Below are 27,890 nucleotides of genomic sequence, written 5' to 3' on the forward strand. Positions count from 1 at the left end.
AAGCCGTGTTTCAAATCAAGGCGAAAATTTCGCCCAACAATTATTATGCAATTTGAGGCTCTCGACACGGCACGCGTTCATTTGCATACAATTGCGGTCCGGACTGCGACTACTGCCCTTCACCAGCTGGCATTCCCAGTTTCCAATTCACAATTCCCAGCCTGCAATTGCAGACAGCTGTGCTTGATTACAGATCGAGAGGTATAGCATATATATAGCTATATATCATCTGTGCAGGTCTTCTAGAACGGCACGAAGTCGGGAAGCTGGTTGGCAATGCAAAAGGCTTTCGAATCGCATTGCTGAAAGCAATTGATCAGATTTAATTATCAGCGCACCGGCGATTACAGCATTTTCTTGAAGTGGAGTGGAATGACATGCGGCGGCGGGGTTATGCCAGGAATCTTGACTCTTCGAGAGGGCAAAGAACACCCGCGGGGTGAGAGGTCAAAACTCCGGCGATGACGTGTTGCAAAGCAGGTTAAGGAAAAACACCCAATTACCCTGAACATGCTGCTAATTAAATATAAAAATCTTTAAACACAATGCGTGACTAACGCAACCCGTAGCCCCAGTTCTGTTCCAATGCCCTCTTCCTTGGGTTTATCCGGCAATTAGCGTTTTCAACACCCATTAGAAACACGTCGTAATCTATATATCAAAGATAGCCTTTGAGTCATTGGATCTATTTTTAAATGGTACCAAGTTCTTGTGATTAATGATCTCTGAACCGCTTTGTTTGCCGGCGGTAAGCGAAATTTTCATCCGGTTAGAACCTGTTGATTTGATTTTAACATTTATAACAATTGTGCATGTTAATTGGTTTATTCACCAGGCACCAGCGATCGAAACGATTTGAAAATGTATGGAAATTAAAGCAAACACAGCACCAAAAATGGAAAGAAATCAAGTCAAACCGGCGGGCAAACATTAAAATGTATAATGAAATGCAAGCGTGCATAATAAATGCGAGAATATTTAAATTGCAATTTGTTAATTAAATGCCGGCAGTTGCGTAACGATTGTTTAAACTTTGTGCGCGAAATTCCTTCGATGTTATTGACACGCAATCATTTGGCTCTGCCTTTGTCGATTAAGCTGAGAATTTCAGATATTCAGATTCAGATTCAGATATTGAGGTATTCTAATTGGCCGAAAATAGGCGTGGCAAGCCGTACATGGTCCGTCATTGTGTGTAGTCACGCCGCGATTTTCACCTGCCGGCAAGCGGAGGCATTCTAAAACAGCCTCCGGCTGGAGATTTATGTGTTGCATTGTTGCATAATTTACGAGCTCGTCGTTGGAGTTGAAACTAAGCAAATAGTACATAATAATCATGTTGGAAGAGCAGAAAAAAAGGAAAACATTTAAACAATATTGTGCGTCGTCGTTACGTTGGTGACCAAAAAGGTCATTCAGTTTATGCAGTCGTACCCGTAATTGTTGTTATGGCTTTAAGGCTTTTTACTCCATTCTATAAGCAAGTTACATACATTTATATTATCAGTTATAGCCGTAATTTTGCTGCACTGTGATCGAACAGAACGTGCTTATAATTGGCTATATCAGCTGGGTGAAGGTGCTTGAGGTATTCCAAGTTGATTACAGATATAATTCAAGCTTGCAAGATATTTATTTTATGAAACTATAATTTGTGTAGAGCTATCTTATTTAAATTAAAAAAGCTTTTGATAAATATTTTAAATTTAATCTTAAAAAATAATATTATTGATTCTTTCTAACACCTAAGATGTTTTATAATAGCTCCTTAAAGATTACTCATAAAAAATGAACGTTACCATATAATTAAATTTGATTTATAGTCTAATTAAATATGATTGTGGAATTTTTAAAAATGGTTTAAGCCTCTTAATTTCTTTTTATGTTCCTCTCTGTTATTATTTGTAATTAGTTTCCTTCTCCTGAAAAAATATAAAGAAAATACTGCCAATCAACAGACAATTAAATACCATCTCACGATCGCCTCTTTAGGGCATCGTATAATCACTATTACAAATGGTTCTTGGCTGGTGTAATTATTATATTACATCTGCGTAATGGGCACGTAATGTGCAAATAACATGCAATCAGTTTGGCGAGTCGCTTAGTCAGCCAGCATTGGTTTATCACACATAACGCGCCTTTTACTTTCTAAATTTAAATGGCAAGCCTTGCACCGATCCCCCGTTCAAGTTGCAAGAATCTCCTTAGTCGGTTAGTCAGTGAGTTACTTGGACTTCCGTTTGTGAATCAACTGGGAGAAAGATATCCGCGCAATTAATGCGAACAAATCAAATTAAATCGAACTTAAAAATAGCGTTCCCTTGACAGCCGTTCATTGAACCTGTGCCTCTGGATTGTTTCTCTTTTTTTCGGAGCTGCCGGCCTTAGTTGTCGATATGTTTGTGGTTTGCCATTAAAACAATGCTTTATAGAGGGTGCGGTTTGAACTTGGCCTTTGAATGAGCGATTATATGGTATTGTATTTGTGTATTTGCCTATGCTTTATAGCCGATATTTAGTTACTTAGTTAATGTAATACAGATCTCGCCCTGTCATCTTTGAGATACCTATTAGATAATCACCGATCGCTACAATGTTGGGCCACGCTTCGATGATTAATGGATCATTAGAAGAGGATTATGTGGCTGCTGGGTTCGAGATCACGTAGTCTCCGAAATTTACATTGCCGTTTACACGATAATGCCAACGTCGCACATTAACTCATATTTAAGCGTTTCCGACATAATCAAAAGACTTAAGCGCCGAACGCGACTTCCTGCACAGGTGGCAACCATAACCAAAACCAAAAAACCAAATACGAAACCCAAACCGAAACCAACCTGCGCAGCATTCAAGTTCAATGGAATTTTCGTGCACGCGCCGCACTGCCAAGCGGGGAATTTAAATTTAAATTTAGAATGCAATGGCAGCTGATTAAATATTGCATTACATAAAATGCAAAGCCAACAAATGAGCTCACCCCAACGTCGACTCATGACACTTGTCGCTAATTAGTCGCCACTTTTCACCCTCGTTTAAGCATTGAAAGTACTATATCTTAGTATCTTAGTACCTTGGTGCAACCGCCTGCTAAAACATCATCGCAGCTGGTCTAATGAAATTGTTACTAGTTGTTTTTATGGCCAGCTGCTCGATTGAATCGTAATTTATGTTAATATACAGGAGCCCACTGGCAAACACCTCCGATTCGAACACAAAAAGGCCTTAGAAAGTGCCTGACCTTCGTGTTGGGTCTCTCAAGTAATTGGCTAAGAATTTCGTATTGCTCGCCTTGACAACTTGAGGCGAGAATTTTTCGGGCTGGATTTCCATAACATGACATTCTCAACAAAATACAAACGGTAGCCAAACAAAACAGGGCGTTAAGTGGAGCATATTTAGCGAATTATGCTAAATAGAGTTTGGGGAAAACCAGTTTTTAAGGCGAGAAACCCAAACCGTAACAAAACTGTCAAATCATTCGTTTGGCGACTGCCTTACCATTGTGAAAATAGACGTCAATAGAACATTTCCTAGGAAATAACCCGCGAAGAAGATGTTATGCAAATCCCCCAGAAAGTCCAGATCTTCTGCGCTAGATCAACCGCAGCATTTCCGATTTGGAAATTAGCACGAACAAAAAAAAGTGCGAGAACCAAATCAGAATGTTGATCTCGCGCGAAAAAACCCCTTGTAACTGGGGAAAAATATCCACTTTTTGAAAGTATCTGATTGGCCGTGACTCAGATAGCAGCAGTAGTATAAACATTCGGTCTTGACGCAAGTGCGTTTGGGGAAGACCAAGTCGAGTCAGCCGACTGGCTTTTGTGGCACAGACAAGCCATCAATTAGCAGGTGACTCCTTTCGGCCTTAATGGCTGCACCTGGCTGAAGTCGAGGGAATCCACATCTCTTTAAAGCAGAATTTTGTGGGATTGTGATTTACATTTTGGAAAGCGTATCAAAAACAGAGACAGGCACTTGTGAAATGAAAAGCCAACGGCGGTGGTGGTGGTGGGCTTCCGTTTTCGGTTTTTGTTCGAAGCCCACCTGTCATTTCCAGGTGTGTCTATTGATTTTTGAGCTGACCAACCCCCTGCTAAGCGGGTCAAGTGCTGGGCCAGAGAAAAACATTTTCGAGTGGCCAAAAGGGCCCGTCATTGTCATTGGCATCATTTAATCGGTGCATTAAACAATCATCTGCATACCAGGTATATATATTAATTTAAACACCTTATATATATGGGAGTGCAAAATCTTCCGCGCTTCTTGGGCACTTTAATTTTAACTTTCTTTGTGTGGCATCGCGACGCTTTGTTCAACTTTAGCCGAATTTTTACGACAATGTGATAATAATGAAAATATACATACCTGAGAAAAGCTACTTTTTACCGATTATTTTTGGGGGCTCGTTCCGATACAACGTCTGGTGATTAAGTTGGTGTTTATTTTTGCTCCACTGCGTGGAACACGCCTTGGAAATGTTTTGGAACACATTCACGGTTAAGTAAGGCAAAGTCGTTAAAATCAACGGCGATAAGCTAAATATAAAGTTGTGATTGGCAGCAGGGAACACGAGCGGTGGTCCTGGCCAGAATTCGAAAACCCCCTCCTCTGGTGAAAAACAAAAATCACCATTCTCGAAATGTCCAGGAAAAATATTCATCATCAAATTGCAGCCGTGCTAAGTGACTTAATTTAATGAGTAGTTTAGTATGCCACACTCATCAAGAGAATTATTTCAAAAGCGCACTCAATCTTCCATAATTGATTGAAGGAAAGCCCCAGTCACCTGAATAGTTTCGATTCCCACGAATTCTTTAATTAATCTTAATCATGAAGTTGGCTCAATTTAATAGCCAATTTTTAACATGGTGAGTGGGTCCTGGCCAAGAAAACCCCCGCTGCAGTGCGTCTGGGGTTTTTCGAACATGTTTTTTGTTTGCCGCACGTGACGCAAAAAATAAACAGAAAAACAGGCAACAACAAAAATGGTATAAAACAAACCAAAACAAACACAAAAAACGAAATGCGAACGAGGCGCGCGGCTATTTTGCATATTCAAATGAACAATTTTACTGCTAAATGCGGGCAATAAAAAAACAGCATCGGCCCCACGAACCGGCGTCATCTTTGGCCCCCAGGTGAATCAGCCGTAAACGAGTTGATCTTAGAAAGCGGAGAGATCCCCCTCCTCCGCCTCGGAACTTCGGTTTTCAAGCACGTGATTGACATATCATCGCCAACTTGGTGGACTCCCCCTTTCCGACGACAGCTCATCGACATGGCTAATACTACATACCGCGATACGATCGATTTGGGAAAGCAAAACCTCAATATTATACAATAATTAGCAACAAAAATGATTGCCATTCGTAATTAATGCACATAATTGCTGGGCCAGATTGGTGCCGTAGAATGTGGCTTAGTAGAATGGAATAAAAAATGAAAAAAAAAATTAAGCATTTTTGAAATGGACTCGTAATTGTATTATTAATTGCGCTTTATTGAATTATGAATAATATTTATTTGCTCCGTAGGAAGTGCGCTGGTACAGTCCTCGCACAGATTTGTATTCTCGGAAGTCCCCAGCAAGGGCATCCAACGAGGGCTGGGAAATTCAGTTCCAAGTGGATCGCAAGGCTGCAAGATCGTGCGATCCGGAGACGGGGAAATAAGCGATCCAGAGCGGAAGGTCGGGAAAACTCTAGATGCGCTTTCTGGTATATATTTGATACCTACTACTACTCCATTCTCTTGAAAAAAATATCATATTTTCAAAATATGTATTATACTTTTATGAAGATATTATATTATTATTATATTATATATTGCCGGCTTAACTTAGGCATTTATTTTGTCTAGCAGTCTAGCTGTCTTTAAAATCAACCTAATTTACTTCATTGTAAAAAATGTATTTTTAGTAAATGTTGGGTAATTTTTAAAAACTTTTTGGGTTTTTTGCCTATTCTTGTATTTTGCTTTTCTTAATTTCTTTGTAAACAAAGTTTTGAAAGTGATTCAATAAATGTATCTTTCCACTTTAAAATGAATTCCCCTGTTTACCCAAGTTTTTATCGTCTTCATGCATAATTCAAAGATGTTAAACCAAACTTTGTTATTAACATATCAATTAATTCTAGCGTTCTTTGCTTTCCACTCTAGTTCTCAGTTTCATACAAATGGCCAACAGGAACTGCTTTCCCCGGATTTTTCGAAAACTTTTTAGCATTTCATGCCGACAATTATGATTGATGGAATGGATACAAAAGGAAACTGTACTTCGATATTCCCATTTAAGGCAAAATAGTGGACTACGTGACCGAGGCAAACATAAATACATTATTTTAATAGAACAATGAATGTGTGTGGCATAGTAAAAACTCAATACAATCCGAAAAGGTCGTTTCCAACGTTTGCCGCTTGTGAAATTTTTAATTATAGAATCTAATTTGTTTGAACACTCTTTTATCTTGATGATTGATCATTAGGTCTATGAAAAAAACCAAAACATAATATAAACGAAAAGAAAAAAGTAAATCCGTCTTATGTAACAAAACTTAAAAATTGCAAAAGCCAATATCATCGACCTTCAAGCGCGAGCCAAATTCAGTTCTCAAAGGAGCCATTTCAAATTTTTTGTGGCAAACAATTAAACATTATTTAATAGGCGGGAGGTGGAGATATAAACAGCAAGGGAGGCGGGAATCGCCTATTTAGACTGTTTTACTGATTATGGTTTGATCATGAGACTTCAATAAAACAAACAAACTGGTTGGCCAAGTGCGAGGGGAAAGAGTTTTAGATGGGGAGATCGCTTAGGAGCTAGTCAACCGTTAAAAGGTTCACGGCCAAGGACAAGGAAATCCCAGTGAACGGCCACCGCCTCCATGAATCACGACTAAAAACTGAAACTCCGTGTATATGAAACAATTTTGTGACTTCTGAAACCTTGGGCGTGTGCTCGTATATTCGTTTGCATATTGTTCGCCGTCTTATATCTAATACCTTTAGAATGAGCAAAGCGTATGCGCCGTGCACAATTAAATTTAAATATTTAATAAAAAAAATAAGAGAGAATTAAGCAGCGAAAAAATAGAGGCTGTGCCTTAATTATGCAATCCCGCGCAAAGAACAATAGTAGAAAACTAATGTCGGAAGAAAAGTTTGCCCGGCCGTCAAGGCATTCGAATGTGTTTAAGATTAAGATATATGCTGGCATGAATCTATAAGCACCACAAAAACCTTAAACTGAAATTATAGTTTGATTGGCTTCCTAAAATATTGCACGAAAATCGGAAGTAAATGTTTAGCCAAATGTGAATGGAATGGTGGGTCATGTGAGAACTTTTTGCAAATGACTAATGGGTAATATAGTGCGCAGTTTATTTTATAGGGCAAATGCTATTTGGAATATTTTTGGGTTTTCTATAAATTTGTTTAATTACTTACTCTCACATTATGAACTAATAATAATGACTCGATATTATAGAGTCAAATATATTGTGTATATATTTAATGTTATAAAAAATCTTAGCGGAGAATATAAAAATAAATGTAAAAAGAAATTCATATTTTATCTCAGAAGTTATAAAACTAAATTCAAAATCAGTATTACTCCTAATGTCTCATAAATTTAGTTAAATGTATTTCCTAGCTCCCACAACCGCCAGCAACCTGAATCATAAAGCCCACTTGATCGATCCAATTTGTATTATGGATCTATCAGTGGAATAATTATGTTTTTGCTACTCTAGATGTTGTACAACCCGGGGACTTAATAACTTAATGCGGATCGGATTAGATAGACGTATATATGATGTGTTAGCTCATTATCGGGCTCGTTAGCTCAATCACTCGATTTGATCTACTAATTTGATCTGTAGATCGCATTAACATCGGCACTATATGCTTAGATAGTTAGTTAGTCGCTAGAGGCAGGCTGCAAGGATGACCGGATTGTTGGCAAGTACAAGTGCACATATGTAGATCAATGGCAAATCGCGTCGATCTCGAGCGCCGCTAACTGAATTTGGATAAAAAATAAAGCTGCCACTGAAAATGTCATTCGAATCGGCGACCTGCATCCAATTTGAGAATCGGCGGTAGCCTTGCCAACGTTATCAGGTTACAGGACAGGAATATATAGATCTATCTACATATATTCAATATGCGATCTCGTAATCCGTCAGCTGCCATATGCAAATTCCGATCGCCAGATGTTTTGACGGGGCTTTCAATTATGCCATAGATATTATAATGTGACTGTACTTAACGCCACGGCTTAGTTTAATGTGCTACATTTACGCATGCAAATTAGTTGTTAAATGTGCTTTTAAATTTAATCGATATGGCCGGGTGCCGCCTACTCGGTCACGCACTAACCCATGTGATCGGCACTTCCTGTTTATCAATAGTTTGTTTTCCAGCTCACTTTCACTTTGTCCCTATATGATCCGCTTCGGCATCCGCCCTAGTTCTCTAGAGATTCCGTTGAGTCATTCAGGATCTAGAGTATTTTTCTCGGGTCTTTGACAGCCACCGATCTTTGACTGTAATTACACCCAGAAAAATGGTTGTAAATGTATCTCTATCATGATTTAACATGATTTGTTCTTTTATGTTGATAATTATAATAATTTTAGTTTGTGCTTAAAGTAGTAATGGTTATAGTAATGGTACTTTCAAAAAATTGTATATTTTTAACTTGTAATGTTTACTTAATTTTTGATACTAGGATGTAAGAAATGGAAGACTCGTATAACTACTCAAAGCTAGACTACTTTAGACTTTAGAACTATACTATAAATATGTAAATAATTTATAATAAATATACAATAAACAAGCAACAAATAAGTATTATTTTATTTATTTTATTTGATTAAAGCCCTTGTTGGTGGCTTTATGTTAAGATATAAATTCAGGAATCTTATAAAATCTATTTTCTAAGCATTGTAGATTTTTTGGGAGGAATAACTCACAAAAAATATTTTTGAAAAATACCCATATTCTTCTTAACAAACAGATTTCCCATATAAAATGGATAATTTTATTATTTTCCAGTTAATGGAGATTTCTTGAAAGGAATATTTTTATATCTCATAATTAAACATTATTCTGTTAAATAAAAACATTTCTCACACCAAGTAAACGGCGTACACAATGTCATATTTTATTATTTTCCTCCGTGCACACGGCGTATACTTAACTTTTGGCTTGGGCTAGCTATGTTTTGTTTTGTTTTGGTTTTTTTTCTATGACCTGCTGAGGCTTTCCAGCTCCAGCTGGCCAACGCCACCGCGACAATTCCAAAGGCTTTTGGGTATTCTACCACTCCGACTGACGCGCACGCGCTAATGGTTAACCCCGCTTTTTAGCCAAGAGACAAGAGCAACGAAAGCGGCAAAAACATGGCCAATGCGACGTTCTAGCCTGTTGCCGCACTTGAACTTGGTCGCGTCAGCGGGCCCCGCGATTCTCGACCCACTCCGGCTGCTGGTGAGAGGAAACCCCACGGCATGGGCATATCTCGGCTTTAACCCAGCTCCAGCTGGACAACTACGTCACAGCCGCGTCATGCGAAAACCAGTCATCGTCGTCGCTCGTTTGAGCCAACCGAATGGCCGACAGACGATTCGGGGGAAACGTTCGTTAACTTGGCCGTCGGAATCTGGGGGTATTTAAGCGGCGGCAACTCGACCTGGAGCATGCATTGATTCGCTATCATTCGCTCTAAAGACTTGTGCGCCCAGCCTCAAGTAGTTTGCTGACTCTGTTTGTTGTAATACAATTAGCTGACAAGGATATCACCATATCGAGATCATCAGTTTCGAGTTCGCGAAAGGATCCAGTTAACTTACAGCCACCAATATCCAGATACCACGTCGTGAATCCGAGAGTCGAGAGTTCTTGTCCAGCTCAATTCTAGACGCAAACAGTTCAGTTTCAGGAGCAATTTTCCCATAATAATCCAGCCAGATCGCCAATAAGCAGTGAAAGTGTCAACACATTTCGAGTGCTTATTGCAAATCAAACAAGAAAAGCGCAACCAAGCACATAAGCAAATAGTATTCTAAGTGTTTTTGCCAACACTTTGCGTAAATTTTTGTTAATTACCCTAAACGAAAACAAAACACACACAAAACAAAATGATGGCCGTTGCAGCAGCCCAAAAGAACCGCGAGATGTTCGCCATCAAGAAATCCTACAGTATTGAGGTGAGTCCAAAAAAAAAAAAACCAAACCATTTTCCAATTCGAATCGAAAGAGAAACATAAACCAAATAGAGTGACTAGATTTGGTATACGTGACTATCCAAAGGTTTTGTGTGTCTCGAAAACCAGTTGGCCCGGCAGTCCCGACCATTTTTGTGATCCCGCATTTCTTTCTTTTCGCAAATTCAGTTCGGATACCAAATTCAATTCCATTCGGTCCTCAGTTGGCCAATAAGTCACACCTCTAAGAACAGGCGGGCCAAATCGAAAGGCCCAAATCGCCAGCGGCCCCAACGAGTCGTGTGTTAAGTTATTATTTAACAAATAAGTGAAAGTGGCTGCCTTTATGCCCCTGCACTTAGCCTGGCCGAAACAGTCGCGCCTCATTGTTGACTCGTCTCTGTTTCTGTTTATGTTTATGCTGCGGCCGACCAAAACAAAATATGAAATCAATAAAAATGATTCAATGAGTTGGTCATCTTTCATCAGCCAAAGAGGTGGCCCAAAAAAAAAATCAGAAAAAAGCCCACCGAAAAACAAACAAAAACAAGATGACAGTGAAAACTGCAACTGATGGAAACCTTTTTTCCCCCCCTTAACGCTTGCCAGTTGCATTTTTCCCCCCAGAATCGCATGGGGACTTTTGATGGCTTTCAGCCATATAATATTCATCTTCGCACCTAACCGCTTTGAGTCGGTGACATCGCATTAAATTACCATTCGGGGCTTTGAATCACAATCAATTCGGTTGCATGAATAGCCCGGGTCTATACAAGAAACCCAAAGAAAAGATCTGAAGACGGCGCTTTCACGGGCATTTTATATAAGCTTTAAAATTGCGCAATAGTCTGCTCAAAATCACCACCCAAGCGTGGCGAAGAAACCACCCGGGCCTGAAGGTCAAGGCAACCATCCAATTTCCGCTGCACATCCTGCCGATGTCACTAACATGTATTCGTTTCTATCTCTTCCAGAATGGCTATCCATCCCGCCGTCGCAGCCTGGTGGATGATGCCCGTTTCGAGACCCTGGTGGTCAAGCAGACCAAACAAACCGTCCTCGAGGAGGCCCGCAGCAAGGCAAATGGTAGGTATCCCAAATCCAACAAGTGGGTGCTTAAAACTCCAGTAAATTACCTATAAAGGGCGCTTAAATTGGCCTTTAAAAACTCAACAAGTGGGTGTTAAAAAAATACAGATACCTTAAATAGTGTTTTATATTTTGAAAAATGGGCTTAAATCAAATTCGATTTTTTAAATTGTTCTTTAAACATTCCCTGATTATCTTTTATGTATCCTAGTTTATTTTTTATTTACCTTAGTTTATTATTTGTTCTTCGCCTTTATTTATTGTTACCCTTTGTTTTTATTTTTTGATTTTAAAGACGATTCTCTGGAGGATTGCATTCTGCAGGCTCAGGAGCACATTCCTGCCGAGCAGAATGTGGAGCTCCAGGACGAGCAAGCCAATCTGGAGAACCTGCCCCTGGACGAAGAATATGTTGCAGGTTAATATCTACCCTCCCTCCTTTTGTTTTTCGCCCTTTCTACAAGCTTATTGTCTTTGATTTGATTTGGATTATGATTTTTATTATTTCTTTTTATTTGATTACCTTTTAGTTGAGGAGGATGTTGAAATCGAGAGCGTTGAACAGGAGCAATCCCAGTCGCAATCGCAGTCGCAGGAGCCAGAAGGCGAACGCCAGCCGACCAAGAACGGTGAGCAGGGGGTTCGCTACCATAAGTAGTACTTAACTTCTGAGGGGCTTTTGAAAAGCGTGCGACATTGATTTAAGTGCTTAATATGATAAAGTGCCGGGACCAGAGGAGGAAAAGCACTCAACACACGGACAATTGAGTGGGTGCGGCGTTGAAATGTCGCATTTCCCTTTTTCATTTGTTACGCTCGACTTAGTAAAAGTATGAAATGCGTTTGCCTGGCAACGCCACCGCCCACGTAGCCCGCTTATCGTTTACGTGACCCTAAGCCGCAGATGATTGCATCCTTACCATAATATAATATAATTTTTTTCCTTTGCTTTCCTGGCCTTTTTGCAGATTACGGTCTCACCGAGGACGAGATTCTGTTGGCCAATGCCGCATCGGAGTCACCGGAAGCCGAGGCTGCCATGCAGAGTGCCGCCCTGGTGGTGCGTCTCAAGGAGGGCATCTCCTCCCTGGGTCGTATCCTCAAGGCCATCGAGACCTTCCACGGCTCCGTCCAGCATGTGGAGTCCCGCCAGTCGCGTGTCGAGGGCGTGGATCACGATGTCCTGATCAAGCTGGACATGACCCGCGGCAATCTGCTGCAGCTGATCCGCTCCCTCAGGCAGTCGGGCTCCTTCAGCAGCATGAACCTGATGGCCGACAACAACCTCAATGTGAAGGCCCCCTGGTTCCCCAAGCATGCCTCCGAGCTGGACAACTGCAACCATCTGATGACCAAGTACGAGCCCGATTTGGACATGAACCATCCCGGATTCGCCGACAAAGTCTACAGGCAGCGCCGCAAGGACATCGCCGAGATTGCCTTCGCCTACAAGTACGGAGACCCGATCCCATACATCGATTACTCCGACGTGGAGGTCAAGACCTGGCGCTCGGTCTTCAAGACCGTCCAGGATCTGGCTCCCAAGCATGCCTGTGCCGAGTACCGGGCCGCCTTCCAGAAGCTCCAGGATGAGCAGATCTTCGTGGACAACCGTCTGCCCCAACTGCAGGAGATGTCCGACTTCCTGCGCAAGAACACCGGATTCTCGCTGCGCCCTGCCGCCGGTCTTCTGACCGCCCGGGACTTCCTCGCCTCCCTGGCCTTCCGCATCTTCCAGAGCACCCAGTATGTGCGCCACGTCAACTCGCCCTACCACACCCCCGAGCCGTAAGTATCTATTACCATCGTCTATATACATTTTACCAGGGGGTTAAAATCACTTCAAAGGGGGCAAAAAGGCTCTTTGTCCCAGCCTAATTGCATTTGCCTGCTCTGCCTGTGTGTGTGCCGGGGCTTCCTTTTCCGCCTTTCCTTGCCGAGCCAACTTTCTGTGCCTCGGAACACAGGCAAATTGGCTACAGGAACTGCGGCCGGCTGCCCAGCTCATTTAACCAGGCTAATTGCTTTATGCCAGCACATTTTCCACACTTTTAACAAGCATTATTCTCTGTCATTACAGCGACTCCATTCACGAGCTGCTGGGTCACATGCCCCTGCTGGCCGATCCCAGCTTCGCCCAGTTCTCGCAGGAGATTGGACTGGCCTCGCTGGGTGCCTCCGACGAAGAAATCGAGAAGCTGTCCACGGTGAGTTTTTAATTGAGTTGCAACCAACGACCTTAGCCTCAAGTGCAGCTATGACGCGGCTGGTTTTGCTCGCCACCAAGATCATTGTTTAGTCACTGTCAAAGTCACACAGAAAAAGTGCGATTCAATGATTTTTCCAATCCGAAAAAAAACTGGGTCTTGAAAAGTGCAATGGGATATTTGATGTTTATAACAGAAAGTATTTTTTTTATAATTTGTTTAATAATATTTAACATTTATATACATGATCTTAACTTTTTTAGTCTTAAACATATTTGACACCTTTATAAATGATCTTCACTTTTTGGAGTCCTAAAAATATTTATCACTCTTCTAAATGATCCTATTTTGTTTGAGTCCTACAAATATGTATCACTTTTTGAAATGATCCCAACTTTGTAGGGACCTAAAAATATTTTATTCCTATCTTCATGATCCTAACTTTTTTGACCTATTAACTTTTGTAGGACCCAAAATTTCGTGATCCTAAAAATTCCTTATAATTCCTTCCGTTAAGATGTGGTTACTAATAAGTATTCTTATTCTTATTAATTTCCAGGTCTACTGGTTCACTGTTGAGTTCGGTCTCTGCAAGGAACATGGTCAGATCAAAGCCTACGGCGCCGGACTCCTGAGCTCCTACGGTGAGCTGCTCCATGCCATCAGCGACAAGTGCGAGCACCGTGCCTTCGAGCCCGCCTCCACGGCCGTGCAGCCCTACCAGGACCAGGAGTACCAGCCCATCTACTACGTGGCCGAGAGCTTCGAGGATGCCAAGGACAAGTTCCGTCGCTGGGTCAGCACCATGTCGCGTCCCTTCGAGGTGCGCTTCAACCCGCACACCGAGCGCGTCGAGGTTCTGGACTCCGTTGACAAGCTGGAGACCTTGGTGCACCAGATGAACACGGAGATCTTGCACCTGACCAACGCCATCGCCAAGCTGCGACGCCCGTTCTAAATGGATGGGGGGGAAATATGTAGAAGCACCCAAAAACAACGCCCAAAACACCACAGCCCCACCCCCACCACCACCAAACATTCACATACAGGTGCAACGGTCTCATTTTTACAAATTAATTTTAAATTGACATACCGCACAATCCCTCGTACACGTAATCCTTAAACCAAAATTAAGGCATCGCGCATTATTTTTATTTTTTGTTTATTGTTTTTTGTTTAATTTTATTTTATTGTCATCTAAAGTTCTGATATTTTCTCGAATCGCGCACATGGTAAAAACAAGCATATTTATTTGTTGATCACCCCCGATTTACACACCAGACCCGCATATTTATCACCGCAACTATTATTGGACCAAAAAATCGTTAGACGTTTAAGTGATGTGAAAACAAAGCCAAGCAAAGCGAATTAAGTGAAGTGAAGAGTGCTGGGAAAGCAAAGTTCAGATACATCCGCACTTAGTAGGCAAAGTACCACACAAAACCGATTGTATACTCAGACACAAAATGTTTTTGTATTATTATTATCTTCTTTTTGTCTCTCACAATATTTACCTAGACTATATAGACACGCGATATAGTATTCCCGGTATTATAACTTCATTCGGAGATAGTATTTCTAAACAAAATATGGCGAAAAAAATACAACAATCAAGGAAACGCAAAAAAAAACGGAAAAGATCAAAATGAAATGGAAACAAAACAGAATTTTCTTACATTGTACAATAACTGTAAACGACAATATTACTATTGTGTACTATTATTATTATTATCTATTATTATGCTTATGACTATTACGTATTGTATTGTAGGTATGTAGAGTTTAAACATTATTATTTTATTTAAGTTTTGTGTATTAATAAAATTAAAAATGCAATTGAAAAATAATTACTCTTTGGTTTCTTCATTTGATTATGTTCTTTGGCAATTAGCAACTCTAAAGTCTGATTGTGTTTAGGGAACCATTTATGACATGAAAAGGGAATTTTTATTTTAAAACTTGTATTAAAAAAGACGTTTTAGGGGAAGGAGATTGTGAATTTAGGGAAATGAATAAGAGAGTGAAATGAGAATAATTAACAAAGTCGAGCTATATACAAAATATTTAAGAAATCGTATTGATGTGTATTAAACTATTAAAAAATCGATCTATATACAAAATATTTAAGAAATCTGATTGATGTGTACTTAATAATCAAAAACCCTTGAACCACAATATATACCATTATAAAGTAATTACAAACAATTTCAAGTGAATTCGACATTGGGATCAAGAATATTACATATTTAAAGTTAACGTAGCGTGAAATTTTATTCTTATTGTTCGATGTAGTTGCAATTGGATCGAAAGCCAACCAAGTGTTAACATTTCTGCAAGCAATTAGCCAAACTAATAACTAATTATATTCGCATACAAATATATGAACAATTTAAAGCGCAGTTGGTCCCCAAGCCAGGCTTCGTTGGTTCTGCAAAAATAAACAATAAGAGAAAAATATTAGTAGTGCAAAAAACGTGCAGATATCAGAAATATATATGTCTTTCCTTTTATATGTGTGTATATTTATCGCTATTATATGAATAAAGTTGAAACCGTTTAAACTCGAAAAGGAACTACATTTCTGGGAGGGGCTGGGGCACTAAAAAAACGCCTCTAGCAATTGACAATGGTTTTTTTTTGCACACCTTGACTTGCCAAAGATCCTGTAGTCATGATTAACAATTGGAAAGGGGCCTCTGATGGAAATATTTTATTCTATTCTTAAGCTATGCCAATTTATTTTAATTAGCGAGCTTCAGTAATTAGTCTTTAATTGCACACGAGCATGCTATAATTACTACTGTAGAGCTTTTCTTTCCTAACTATTTTTTATCTGTCCAATTTTCGGTGGCTGTGATTATGATTGATATTTAGCTGGCATGTAGAGTATTTAAATTAATAATTTTCTGATTATCAAAGGCGACAGCTGTGTTAAAAACATGACCTACCTCAGCATATTAATTGTGGAAAGGAAAAAAAAATCTGATAAATAAATAACACCTGAGCGGATTTATCATATGCCAATTACAATACGTGTACGACTGCGAGTATGAGTTTATTGTGATATAATAATTGGCTGTGTGAATTGAAATTGAATGTGCTAATAGTTTCGAACTGCGGCGGCACAGCAACAGCGACAATTAGCGGCTGCCGATCGGATGTAGGCGATATGGAGGGGAATCGTGGGAACGCCCACGTTGTCGTCCAATTATAATGATATTAATATGAAATCAGAACGATAAGGGACAGATGTATCGAAACTAAAATGCCCTCGCAGGTGTGCTGATCATCAGAACGGGGTGTTTTCTTGTATTAACTAGGGCTCGGGATTTCCCTTGAGTGATATTTATTAGCTAATTATTGGAATAATAACTACAGTCTTTTGTAGGTGTGCGGAAAAGAGGTTTATTTGCTTGTCTAACGATATATTGTCACTGAACCCTATTGACTAATCTTAAAGAAATTGATGGATTGACATGCAACTGATTTGAATTATTTATTGGAATATTGCCTTTATGCTTCAATGGTGCTACTTTAAGCCACTTTACACTTGGCTTGAGCCAATATTTAAGCCAAGTCTTGGGAATTCCCATGGGTTAATGTTATAGAATCTATGTAAGAAATGTGAGCTTAATTATAATTAAAATTTTAATAACTAGAATCTCGTACACGTGTGTAATGTGTTATTTCAATGGGTTATTGTAATAGAATTCATGTAAGATTTGTTATTTATAATTAAAATTTTAATGACTTCAATCTCTTACATGTAAGTTACATAGAAGGTCATAGGAACAAAATTTTATAATATTTCATTCGTTACTTAAACTTGAACTTAAGCGTGTTCTAGTTTTTATTTAAGGTTTATTAGCTAATTAGCCTGGTCATAATCTCATGCAGGTGTACTAAAATTATAGTAGTAACATTGAATCATTTATAGACTTGAATTTTAGTTTAATGTCCAATACTAGAATTTTAATTACTTTAATAATTTTAACAGCCCTTAGGCTTGAAAAATAAATGCAATATATTTAATAACGAAAAGAGTTGATTAAAATGCCTAACAAACTGCCTGCTTCGATATACCCATTAAGCACTTGGTATACTATAGTTAATGACAATTGCTGATATATCTCCATTATGGCCATTACTCGATACTAAAAAATATGAATTGGCAGCGAAGTTTTGCTGGAGCTAAGGCTGGGCATTTATCAACTTTAGTTGGCTTTTGTTGGGGCTGTAATCGGGTAATTGTCCGTCTGATTTGGGTCAGGTTTAAAAGGCTGGCTAAATACTTAGCGCTGCGTTTGGCGTGGGCAAACATTTGCACTTGATTCGATTGCCAAGAGCGACTCGGAATCGGCGGACTACGTGCCGCTGGTCAGTTTGGACCTGGTTGGAAAATAAGGTTCTTATGGTCTTCTGTCAAGGCCACTGAGCAAATGGGTTAGGGTTGCAGGAAACGCGGCGCTGGCACGGGTTTGTTGAACCGGGGCAACGTCGAGATAATTGCCGGAAGCCCAATGCACTTTGCAATTAAACACTTTTCATTAATTGTTTAAGTTTTTTACACTGCCGAGAAGAAAATAAAACGATAAAAACACAAAACAAGAATAAAGCCAGTGGCAGTGGCAGTGCGCAGAGCTCCAAGAGCGAAACACGTTTCATTTACAGCCGCCGCCAACATTTCAAATTTGGCTAATTAAAGCCGCATAAAAAAGCACACACAACGAACAAACCAAAACCCAAAATACAAAAGCCAAGGTTAGCTGGAGCTTGGCTTTGACAGTAGCCAAAGGAATTAACTAGAACATGTCTACGGCCATTATTGCTATTACCAGTATTTGGTATTTGATATTTGGCTTTGGCTAATCGAATATCAAAGTCAATGACTTACAGCTGGCATGGCCAAATTCTGCATTTGGCTTTGGCATTCTGGCCGCCATTTCGTGCCAATTAATTGCAATCGAAACGCGAGTCTTGAACTTTTCAGAGATACTAAATCTAGTCTTTCTCATACTTAGCTGGAACCTCGACTATTTGCTGGAGGTGTGAATATCTGCAGCCAAACCGTTAGCCAGAGGTGCACCTGTTGGCCGGTTCCAATTTAAATGATCGAGCATTTATAATCGCAATAGCTCTCGGGCTAATTAGAGTATGAACAGGTTTCCACCCCGTCAATTTCCAGGGGCTGGGAGGGTGTTTTTTTTCTCTAATCCCTCATTTGCATATCCAAGCTAGAACAGCTGGTCTTATGAATATTTAGGGGCGTGAGAGATGCATTCATAAATAAGTGCGATATTTTTAGATAAGATATTCGTAGTATTACATAGATTTTCCCTGGCCTTCCAGGTTTTTTATGGGGGGATCCCTGAATGCTGACACACTTTCTATTTAGAAGTGATTGCTCTTATATCTCACTTTAAAGCCACATTCATATTACAAGCAATTTAAATATTATAAAATGTTTGTAGCACTGTTCTGCGATTCATTGATCTGATATTTATAGCACCCTCTTAAGACAGCAATGGTAATCTTGAATCTTAGTCAATTTGTTTTAATGTTTTATGTTCCTGTTTGAACACATTCCTTTTATAAAATGTTTTAAAGGCCCACTAATGTAGAATCCATCTTGTTTCTGCGGGGCATGCAAAGTCTCCCTCCAGAACTAGTAGTGTCACAGTGTCCATAATTAAAAACGGTTACAGCACCAATTGGCTAGACAATTACGACCACGTTGGCCAGCTGCGCGACTTTTAAACAGTTCAAACCACTCGGAATATGGATTACGGCACCTGGCGGCCCAGATAAGTGCTGCATCGGTAGCTAAGGGCCCAGATACCAAGACCACTTTCGATCATAAATTAAAATTAGAATTTTAAATGCGATACTAATTAAGCAAAGCTGCAGAGAAAAAAAAAACGACAGTACATAAGTACTAAAACTAAGTGGAGAAAACCTGTGAGATTTCATGCCAAAAGCAGTCAATGTTGTTGTTAAACAATCGCAAGAAAATCGTGCATATAATTTCCCATTAGCTGGTTGCCAAGCAGCCGACCTGTCTGGCTTTAAAGGCATTCAGCCAGATGGTCGACGGGGCGTATGAGCGATAATTATTGCACTCCAGCCAGCGGCACGCGATTGGAATCGACTTGATTTGGGCCTGATTCTGCGCATCATCATCTCATCACTTTTCCCATTGACTGTTGGTGTCAATATTTTGATTTTAGCTTGGCAAACAAATCGGGTAACAGTAGGATACGCAGAAAGAGAGCTGACGTAATGTCAATAGCTGAATACAAAGTGATCTGTTTGCTAGCCTCATCTGGAGCTGCATATAGGGTCTGGAACCGAAAGTCTTAAGTAGGTTTACACGCTCCACTGGACCACTTGTTGACTTTGGCTAATTAAAAACACGCGCTCTGGAGGCGGAAGTTTGCCCAACGATGGTGGAGATATCAAAGGTTGCCTCTGGGATAGGGAATCACCTACTAAGTAGTGATCCGACACATTCTTCGTTAATAGTGGGTTTTAACTAGCTAAATTGCAGTTGTTATTTCAAATATGTGTCTCTAAAAATACAGTTTTACTTCCATAGCACGAACTTCACAAACTTGATGACTTTATAAGTCGAACTAGTAAACGGAAAGTGTATTTAAAAACGTTTAAAGTTGTGAAATTTGACTGTACATAGTTTACTTTACTTTACTTACTTTACTTTATTTCATTATCACTTACTTATTATTGTTATCTTTCCTATCACGTTATAAAAGGAAAATGCAAATTCGAAAATATTTGTATCGTTTTAATAATAAGAACGACATGTGAAATATATACTTGCTAAGGTGTTATATTTTGTTGACCTAATTTTAAAATATTTTATGTTTTGGAGGTAAAAAGTATTTTATATAGACTTGGAGATACTTATCACTTGGTGGTTTTCTTCAACGTGGCCCTTGTGTCCCTAAGATGTGTGCAGTCCTTTTCCGGAAAGCCGCGAGACTGTACTTCCGACTTCCATGTTCTCTTAATTTTACTTATATTATACGTATGATTTTCTTATATTTTACATACATTTTACTCATACCTTACATAGTTAGTGGGGGCGCCACTCACTAAATCAATGGTTTTGAAAGCTTGTATTATTACTTGATCACTGTCAAAAGCAGAGTGTTGTGAAATCCATTTCCTTTTGTTGGAAAAATAACGAAACCAAACACGTATTTTATTGGCGCGGATTCTAAACAACTTAAATCGCCTGCGAATGACTTATTACTTAAATATCGACTTCGATAAATTCAGTAAAAGAGTGTCATATTACCATAACTGAAGAAGTTTACTTCTCATATGGAAAATGTTAGAAAAATGTGAAAATAATTTCTTTAAAAGTAGCTGTGAATTTTTAATACCATCACTATGGTAGCCCCTTATTCGGGAACGTCAAAGAAATATCTTCGAACGAAACCCGGTGGAAATCTACACTAGTATCAATACAACTTTCTCCCGAATTTTAACCGCAGAGATTTTTGTGACATCCTTGATGGACTTTAAAATCAATCAACGTCTTCAAATTTAAAACTTTAAAAACTCTCGCTTGATTTAAGAAAAATTTACATTTATTTACATTAAAATCATCAACCATCTCCGCTATCAGTCTTTTGGCAAATTGCTGTCGCTCTTCCCTCGGCTGTAGGGCCGTGCTCCGCCGAGCATCCTCTCGAGCAGACTCTGCTTGGACTTGCGCTTGGAGGCCAGCACCTCCTTGCACAGCTCGTTGAAGACCTCGGCCACCTGGTCCACGTGGTCGGCGGCGGAGACCTCGCTGAACTTGCACTCGAAGTCCTTGGCCAGGATTTCGCCCTCGTCGCGGCTCACCTGGCGCAGGTGCACCATGTCCACCTTATTTGCGCAGAGTTGGACGGGAGTATCGGACTGAAGATCGGATTTGGCACGGCGTATATAGTTGAAGCTATTGCGATCTGTGATGGAGTAGACCAGCAGTAGGCCATCGGCCCATTGGACGAGCTCAGCTGCATTTGGGTATTCGTCCTCGGCCTGGAAACAAAATATGTTCCATATAATAATATTTTATAGAGTTTTGTATAATATTGATATACTCACCTTGGGACATGTGTCGAGTATTTCGAACAGCACCGGTTCGCCATCCACCATCGCCTCGTGCTTATAGCGATTCTCAGTCTGATGATCGTACTCCCCGATGTAACGCTTTGTCAAGAAACGCACAATTAGAGCTGCAATCAAATTAAATAACCAAAACCATTTACGTAACATGATTTTAATTTATTGTCAGGTTCGCTATCAGCGGGATCAGGTGTAAACCAGGGTAACGCCCTCCACAAACCGAGCAACCCCTAATCCACGATATATGGGTCAGCACTTAAGCGAGCGTGAAGTGCGAGTAGTCCTGCGGAGTCCTGTGAGTCCTGCCAAAATGGCTTGCAGGGACAAATGCAGGAGAACCGGGAGCGACCGGGGCAGGTGAAATTGCCCCTTGTGGGGTTAATAAACCCGATCCGGCTGCCGGGCAACAAAACGCTGAGCCCTTAAGTTGCGTGCCTTGGGCCAACAAACCTCGTCCTTCGTAGGCCTCGTGTCCTGTCAAGGGGGTGAAGTTCATCCGGGCTTGGCCTGGTCTTTGGTCATTTCCTATGCAAGTCCTTTGAACTCGCGGCTAAGCTAAAACAACACAGTAGCGCTGGGAACCGAAACCTCAGGTGCCACTTCAAGCGAGGATGACAATGTTTAGAATATACAGTGGAGCTCAAGCATGAAGAACTCAACAGATTTCATAAAAAGAAAATTTCTTTTGGTATGGGAGAAGTTTTTAACCCAATAAGATGCGTTTTGTCAAGACATTTTTCGAAAGCTTTTTAAAAATGTTTATAATGATTTATTGGAACCAATGGTTATTTAAAGGCATTTAAAAAACTGGGTTCCTATTTGAAACTATACCTAATATTAAAGAGACTATTAAATTCATACTAACTAATTTCGAATATCATAAATTGAGTTATTGAAGCCTGACTGTATTAATGGCTTTTTGCGTTCGCGTGTGAGTTTTTTGTGTGGCTAGTGGTTGCCTTGGTTGCCTCGCGACTTTTTAATGACATTTTCATCATTTATTTTCCCAACACCGCATACATTCGCCCAGTGCTTTTCCCTCAAAATTTATGTTTTCCGAATTTTCTTTTTTATTTTCCGCGAGGTCAACGTTTAAATTCTTCGACGCACGACGCCGGAATGGCAATGGTGATGGCGTCTTCTCCGCCTGCTGGGCACTGATCGCGTCTAGGTCTATATGTATAGCCATATAGACAATTGCGTATGTGCGGGTGCACGGTGAATTTTTCGGCGGGCGTGGAGGTGGATGTGGGCGATTTAATTGCCCCACCGCATCCACAGACATAGACACACAGTTGAATTAAATATTTCCCCCGGTCTTTGGCCAGAGAATGTGGCGGAGTGACATTAAAATATGTGGCAATAAATTTATTAAACAAATATGCATTTGCCATTATATGTTAGCTGATATAGGAGGAGGAATTCCGTTTGCTTTGGCCAGTTTTGTTTTTATGGCCCAGGAAATTAAGAGATTTTGAATTGCTTTGGGCAATTGCAATTTGATTTAAATTGACTTTGCATATTAAGTTTTATTTTTACTAAAGGGTGTTGAGTTGAGAGAAGTGATAAGATATGATAATATAATATTATGTATAAATAAAAGCAATAAAAATGTAATACGCCAATGCAAGAAAATATTTTAAGGTTTTTAACATAGTAGTGCAGCTTAAGGGCTTCCAAGCACTTTTAATTAAAACTTTCAAAATACAAACACTTTATTATTTCCTCCCCATCAATAACACAAGCAAATGTAACTCATCCGTTTGACACAAAAGCCAAACCCAGTTGCAGACTGCCTGACATGATATCTTTTTTCTTTGCTTTTCATCCACATTATATTTATTAGTGGAGCATATTTTCTAGTCATATTTCATGCGGCTCCACTGCTCACGATCTTCGGCTGGCCCCGCCAGTTTTTCTATGCTATTTGCACTCAAAATTATTTGTGACCGGGGACATATAGCACGCAGGTGTAACCCGAAGTTGACAGCCGGAATAAATTTCCCGGCCAAAGCCATCACCGCCTCATGGCTGGCGCCTAACAAAATGGTACAAATTTAAATTGTTTCGGAATTTCACAGAATTAAAACAAGGAAGAACGCTATAGTCGAGTACCTCGACTATCAGATACCCGTTACTCAGCTATATGGAGATATGCAAGCAGCAAAGCGAGATTAAAATGCGCCACCTACCGGCGGTATACAGATTTAAGCGTTATGGGCGTTAGAGTGGGCGTGGCAAATTTTTTTTTGGATCAATCGATAGGTATCGACGAGACCAATACATTTTAGTTAAAATTTTTTATCTAGCATAAAAATTGTGGGCGTCACAAGTTTTCGCGGTTTGTGGGCGTTTAAGTGGGCGTGGCAAACTTTTTTTTGGGTCAATCGATAGGTATTGATGAGAACAATACATTTCAGTTAAAATTTTTATTCTAGCATCAAAACTGTAGGAGCCACAGTTTTGGGCGGTTTGTGGGCGTTAGAGTGGGCGTGGCACTGTGCCGAAACAAACTTGCGCTGCGTAAGAAGCTCAGGAATCTGCACGCCAAATCTCAATAGCCTAGCTCCCATAGTTTCCGAGATCTCAGCGTTCATCCGGACGGACAGACAGACGGACAGACGGACAGACGGACAGACGGACAGACGGACAGACGGACATGGCTAGATCGACTCGGCTAGTGATCCTGATCAAGAATATATATACTTTGTGGGGTCGGAAACGCTTCCTTCTGCCTGTTACATACTTTCCGACGAATCTAGTATACCCTTTTACTCTACGAGTAACGGGTATAAAAATCAATTTTTGCAGAGGAAACTCCAGTTCGGGATGGTTTTTTAGAGAATTTTTACCATGTACTTTTTTTATACCAAAATTTAAATATCTGGGATTTAGAAGAATTATTCGACACCAGGGACATAAACCTCGAAGGGCTGACCTAAAGTTGACAGCCGCGAAAATAAATTTCCCGGCTAAAGCCATCATCATCATTAGTATCATCCCAGGCATGGGACCCAACAAAATGCTACAAATTAAATTTATTTCAGGGCTTCCTGGCATACGTGCTGCCTGACAGGGAACATCAATTTATGCTAAGTCGTTTGCATCGAAGAAATATGCAACGTCTCTGCTGCCAATGATCTGTGATCTTTTGAGCATATATATACGATCTCAGCCCTTACACTAAACCAATTTACGGATACCTGTTCATTTAAGAAAAATTTGTTTTTACATTTTGACAAAACAAATCCTAGTAATATTATTTATTATGTTTAAGAGATACCCAAAAAAATTTTAAAATTCAAAATTCTGGATTTAACAAATACTAAACTATAAACAACCAAAATCTTTTTTAGGAATGTAATTTTTCCAGTGTACTATGCTATGGGTCGTCGTAAATTAGAGCATGGCCTGGTCTTTTGGCCAGAGCCGCTTGTCAAATCAAACGGTGGAAAGCGATTAAAGCGGCAGGCAATGCCAAAGTGCCAGCAGCCGCCTCACACAGATACTCCCGGCAGCGAGAGTGTGTTGGTGTGTATTGGGGATATCTGCATTCGTATATGTATGCTGATGCTGCCACTTTATAAACAAAACAAACAAATGTCTAAATATACACGAATCGGCGATTGCTCAACTAATTTGCTGTTGTTGCTCGGCATCCATGCTACAGAAGTATCTTTCGGATACGTCTGCTATTGCTCGGATTGTTTTGTGCTGTTGCTGCTGTTGTTGTTGTGGAAGTACTTGGCATGGCGGTATTTCGATTCTTACCGCTCTTTCCAACACTGGGCGCCCCGATCACGGCTATCTTCAACTCCGTCAGAGTGGACTTCTTACGCCGTATTCCGCGCGTGGTCATCTTCTCGTATTCCCTGAGTTCTCCAAGTTCCCTGATTTCTTTGCTCTTCGGAGAGATCGATTTTTGTATCTAGGTTGGGCAGACGGCAGGTGTATATCTGTATCTGTTGTTGGCGTGTGTTTTCTCCGTTTTAATTATCCGATTGTTATTGTTGTTTCATTTCAATGTCAAAACAAGCGCAAGAAATGCGTTTAAAATTACAGCCGCACACCGAATTTCGCATCCGTGAGATTCGTTCATTTGTTGCTTTCTTTTTTATATTTTTTGTTTTGCGGGGTATTTGGAAAATTAATGTGTTTTCTGCTGTTGCTGCAGGTTATTTTCGAAATATTTTTGCCGATTTGTGTCTTATGCTTTTGGGCATTTTTACTATGGATACATGAATCGCAATCCGGCTGTGAAACGCGCACTGCACTTTCGACGCGCACCGAAAACTCATTTATTTATTTATTTTAACCATCAATTTTGCGTATTTTTCTCAGTCCGTCGATCCGCCGATCTGATTGGAGTATGTCTTTTCCACCTTTTCTCTTGTTCTCTGACTGATCTGTTTTCTTGGTATCTCTTGGATATTAGCCCGCCCGCATCCGTGCGATTTGCGCGGCCAACGGTTTTCTACTGAAAAACAGAAAGAGCAGCGGAATCTGTGCTACGCCGGAGTGTAGATTGGGGATCGTCCGATCGACCCGATGTCTTTAGCTTTTCGCGAGTGTACGAGCGGGCACCAACCAAAAATAGACAGTGAGAAGAGCAATTCCAAATCCAATTCCAATTCCAATTCCCATTCCCAGACACGCGCCCTGCAAAGGGTTAAAGTTAAAAGTTTTCACTCGGCCAATAGGCTAATCGGTGGCATCGAAAATAGCCCCATCGATGTGCCACATCCGATGGCTGTATCTGCGGCGATCCCCAAGATCGCTTTGAGAGCGAAAGACTATCATCATCATTCTTTTGGCCGAAGACAAATGCAACTGTGAGTGGCTGGCGGCAAATGTCGCCTTAAATTAAATTTAATTGGCACTTGGGGCCTGGCGAAAACAGCTGTGGGGCTGCAATTGCTTCTGGATATGTGGCTTTATCCTTCTTCCCTTAGTAAAAAGTTCATTAAGTCGCTGGAACAATTGCAGCTGTTTCGAAAGACAGTTAAGGAAAGTTTGTTTGGTTACTCAAGGTAGTTGCACCTGGCTTGGGCAATAGGTAATTTGCATTTGAGGGAGGTTAGTGCAGGATAGTAAAGATTTTATTGCCTATTAATAAAATTTATAAGTACTAGATGGATTTAATGACACAATAAAAGTTAAAATAAATATTAAAATTTAAAGCACTCAATAACTACAAATTAAGTCATCAAGTCGAGAAGATGTAATATGTCCCGAGATGCTAAATTTTCTTACAAAAAACAGATTTCCCTCAGGGACCGTAATAGTTAAAACTACTTTGGCCATAAAAATAATTTTTGAATTGTTTTTTATCACCTCTCATATTGAAGTCTTGAATTAAAGATAACTTTCAGACTATTATATGAAAGTACGAAAATAATTATTATGTTCGGATCGAAATAATATAAATATTAAAGTATAAACTTGAACTAAAAATGGTAGCCTGATAGGTCTAACATTTTGAATAAATTATGATTTGAAAACAGAGGATATATGTGTATCCAGTACATAAAATGGAATACCAAATAGTATTTGTTTAGCAGACAATAAAAGTCAATTAAAATATACCAAAGCAATCATGAACTTAATACTAGTGTTTATTTAGCGTTCCACCCCATGTTGACAACTTATTAAAGACCTTTTAGTTATGCATATTAGGTCAATATTTTCTAGTTCATTAAGGAAATGGTCTTGCATGTCCCATATGCATATCAGCCAGACAAAACACCCTCGACTACAATGCACGTGTGTCTATCCGTATTCCGTGCTGTGTCCCCGAGGTTTTCCCTTTGTGGGGGTGGAAAACCTTTCCGTGCGAATGTGTGCAGCTCTAAGGGTTGAAAATTCCAGACAGCCGAAAAAAATTCGTTAGCCGGGAAAATCTTGGCAAAAGGCAATACTGCTAACAAAAATCGTAGCAGATACAAGGGCTAAGCATTAGTGCCGGCAGCCAAAAGTATGCTATGCTATTTTTCAACCGACTCTAAGTCACAGTCGCGTCCCCGCCAATAGGAAGATCTGCGGACCGGAACAGCGGGCTGAATATTCTCTGACTTTGCACTATGGGGAATTTGACCACTTTTTTGGACAAAATCCAGTTTTTAAAAGTCGTTAAAAATTGGTTTTCCTTATCAGAAGGTCAAAAAAGTGTGCAATTAACTTTCCTATTAAATAACGATTATTTTAAAACTAGTTGTCGTAAACCATTTTCTTTTACTTA

General features: G+C 39.9%; 2 protein-coding genes and 1 long non-coding RNA gene across 3 annotated transcripts; 1 reads left to right on the top strand and 2 right to left on the bottom strand.

The window, feature by feature from the left end:
- The first annotated feature begins 9,703 nt into the window (after positions 1-9,703).
- On the top strand, positions 9,704-15,360 carry ple (tyrosine hydroxylase ple). Its single transcript, XM_017079266.4, has 7 exons — positions 9,704-10,220; positions 11,192-11,303; positions 11,602-11,724; positions 11,837-11,935; positions 12,275-13,094; positions 13,387-13,513; positions 14,073-15,360. The coding sequence occupies exons 1-7, from the start codon at positions 10,152-10,154 to the stop codon at positions 14,469-14,471; spliced, it is 1,749 nt and encodes a 582-aa protein (XP_016934755.2). The 5' UTR covers positions 9,704-10,151; the 3' UTR covers positions 14,472-15,360.
- On the bottom strand, positions 14,659-18,547 carry LOC118877298 (uncharacterized). Its single transcript, XR_005014208.3, has 2 exons — positions 18,408-18,547; positions 14,659-15,941 (listed from the first exon to the last, which is right to left on the bottom strand). It is a non-coding gene; the product is annotated as an uncharacterized lncRNA (long non-coding RNA).
- Positions 18,548-21,104: 2,557 nt separating this feature from the next.
- On the bottom strand, positions 21,105-26,135 carry LOC108012523 (ras-related and estrogen-regulated growth inhibitor). Its single transcript, XM_017077937.4, has 3 exons — positions 25,424-26,135; positions 21,632-21,762; positions 21,105-21,565 (listed from the first exon to the last, which is right to left on the bottom strand). The coding sequence occupies exons 1-3, from the start codon at positions 25,509-25,511 to the stop codon at positions 21,161-21,163; spliced, it is 624 nt and encodes a 207-aa protein (XP_016933426.2). The 5' UTR covers positions 25,512-26,135; the 3' UTR covers positions 21,105-21,160.
- Positions 26,136-27,890: the final 1,755 nt, after the last annotated feature.

Source organism: Drosophila suzukii, chromosome 3 (assembly GCF_043229965.1).
Source record: "Drosophila suzukii chromosome 3, CBGP_Dsuzu_IsoJpt1.0, whole genome shotgun sequence".
In the NCBI taxonomy this organism is placed as follows: Eukaryota; Metazoa; Arthropoda; class Insecta; order Diptera; family Drosophilidae; genus Drosophila; species Drosophila suzukii.

Excerpts from the sequence above, each read along its gene's own strand:
- ple (XM_017079266.4), top strand. The coding sequence starts at position 10,152 with ATGATGGCCGTTGCAGCAGCCCAAAAGAACCGCGAGATGTTCGCCATC. Across the intron at positions 11,725-11,836 it reads GGACGAAGAATATGTTGCAG|TTGAGGAGGATGTTGAAATC; the intron begins GTTAATATCTAC and ends ATTACCTTTTAG. Across the intron at positions 13,514-14,072 it reads AAATCGAGAAGCTGTCCACG|GTCTACTGGTTCACTGTTGA; the intron begins GTGAGTTTTTAA and ends ATTAATTTCCAG.
- LOC108012523 (XM_017077937.4), bottom strand. The coding sequence starts at position 25,511 with ATGACCACGCGCGGAATACGGCGTAAGAAGTCCACTCTGACGGAGTTG. Across the intron at positions 21,763-25,423 it reads GCCCAGTGTTGGAAAGAGCG|CTCTAATTGTGCGTTTCTTG; the intron begins GTAAGAATCGAA and ends ATTTGATTGCAG. Across the intron at positions 21,566-21,631 it reads TACTCGACACATGTCCCAAG|GCCGAGGACGAATACCCAAA; the intron begins GTGAGTATATCA and ends TTTTGTTTCCAG.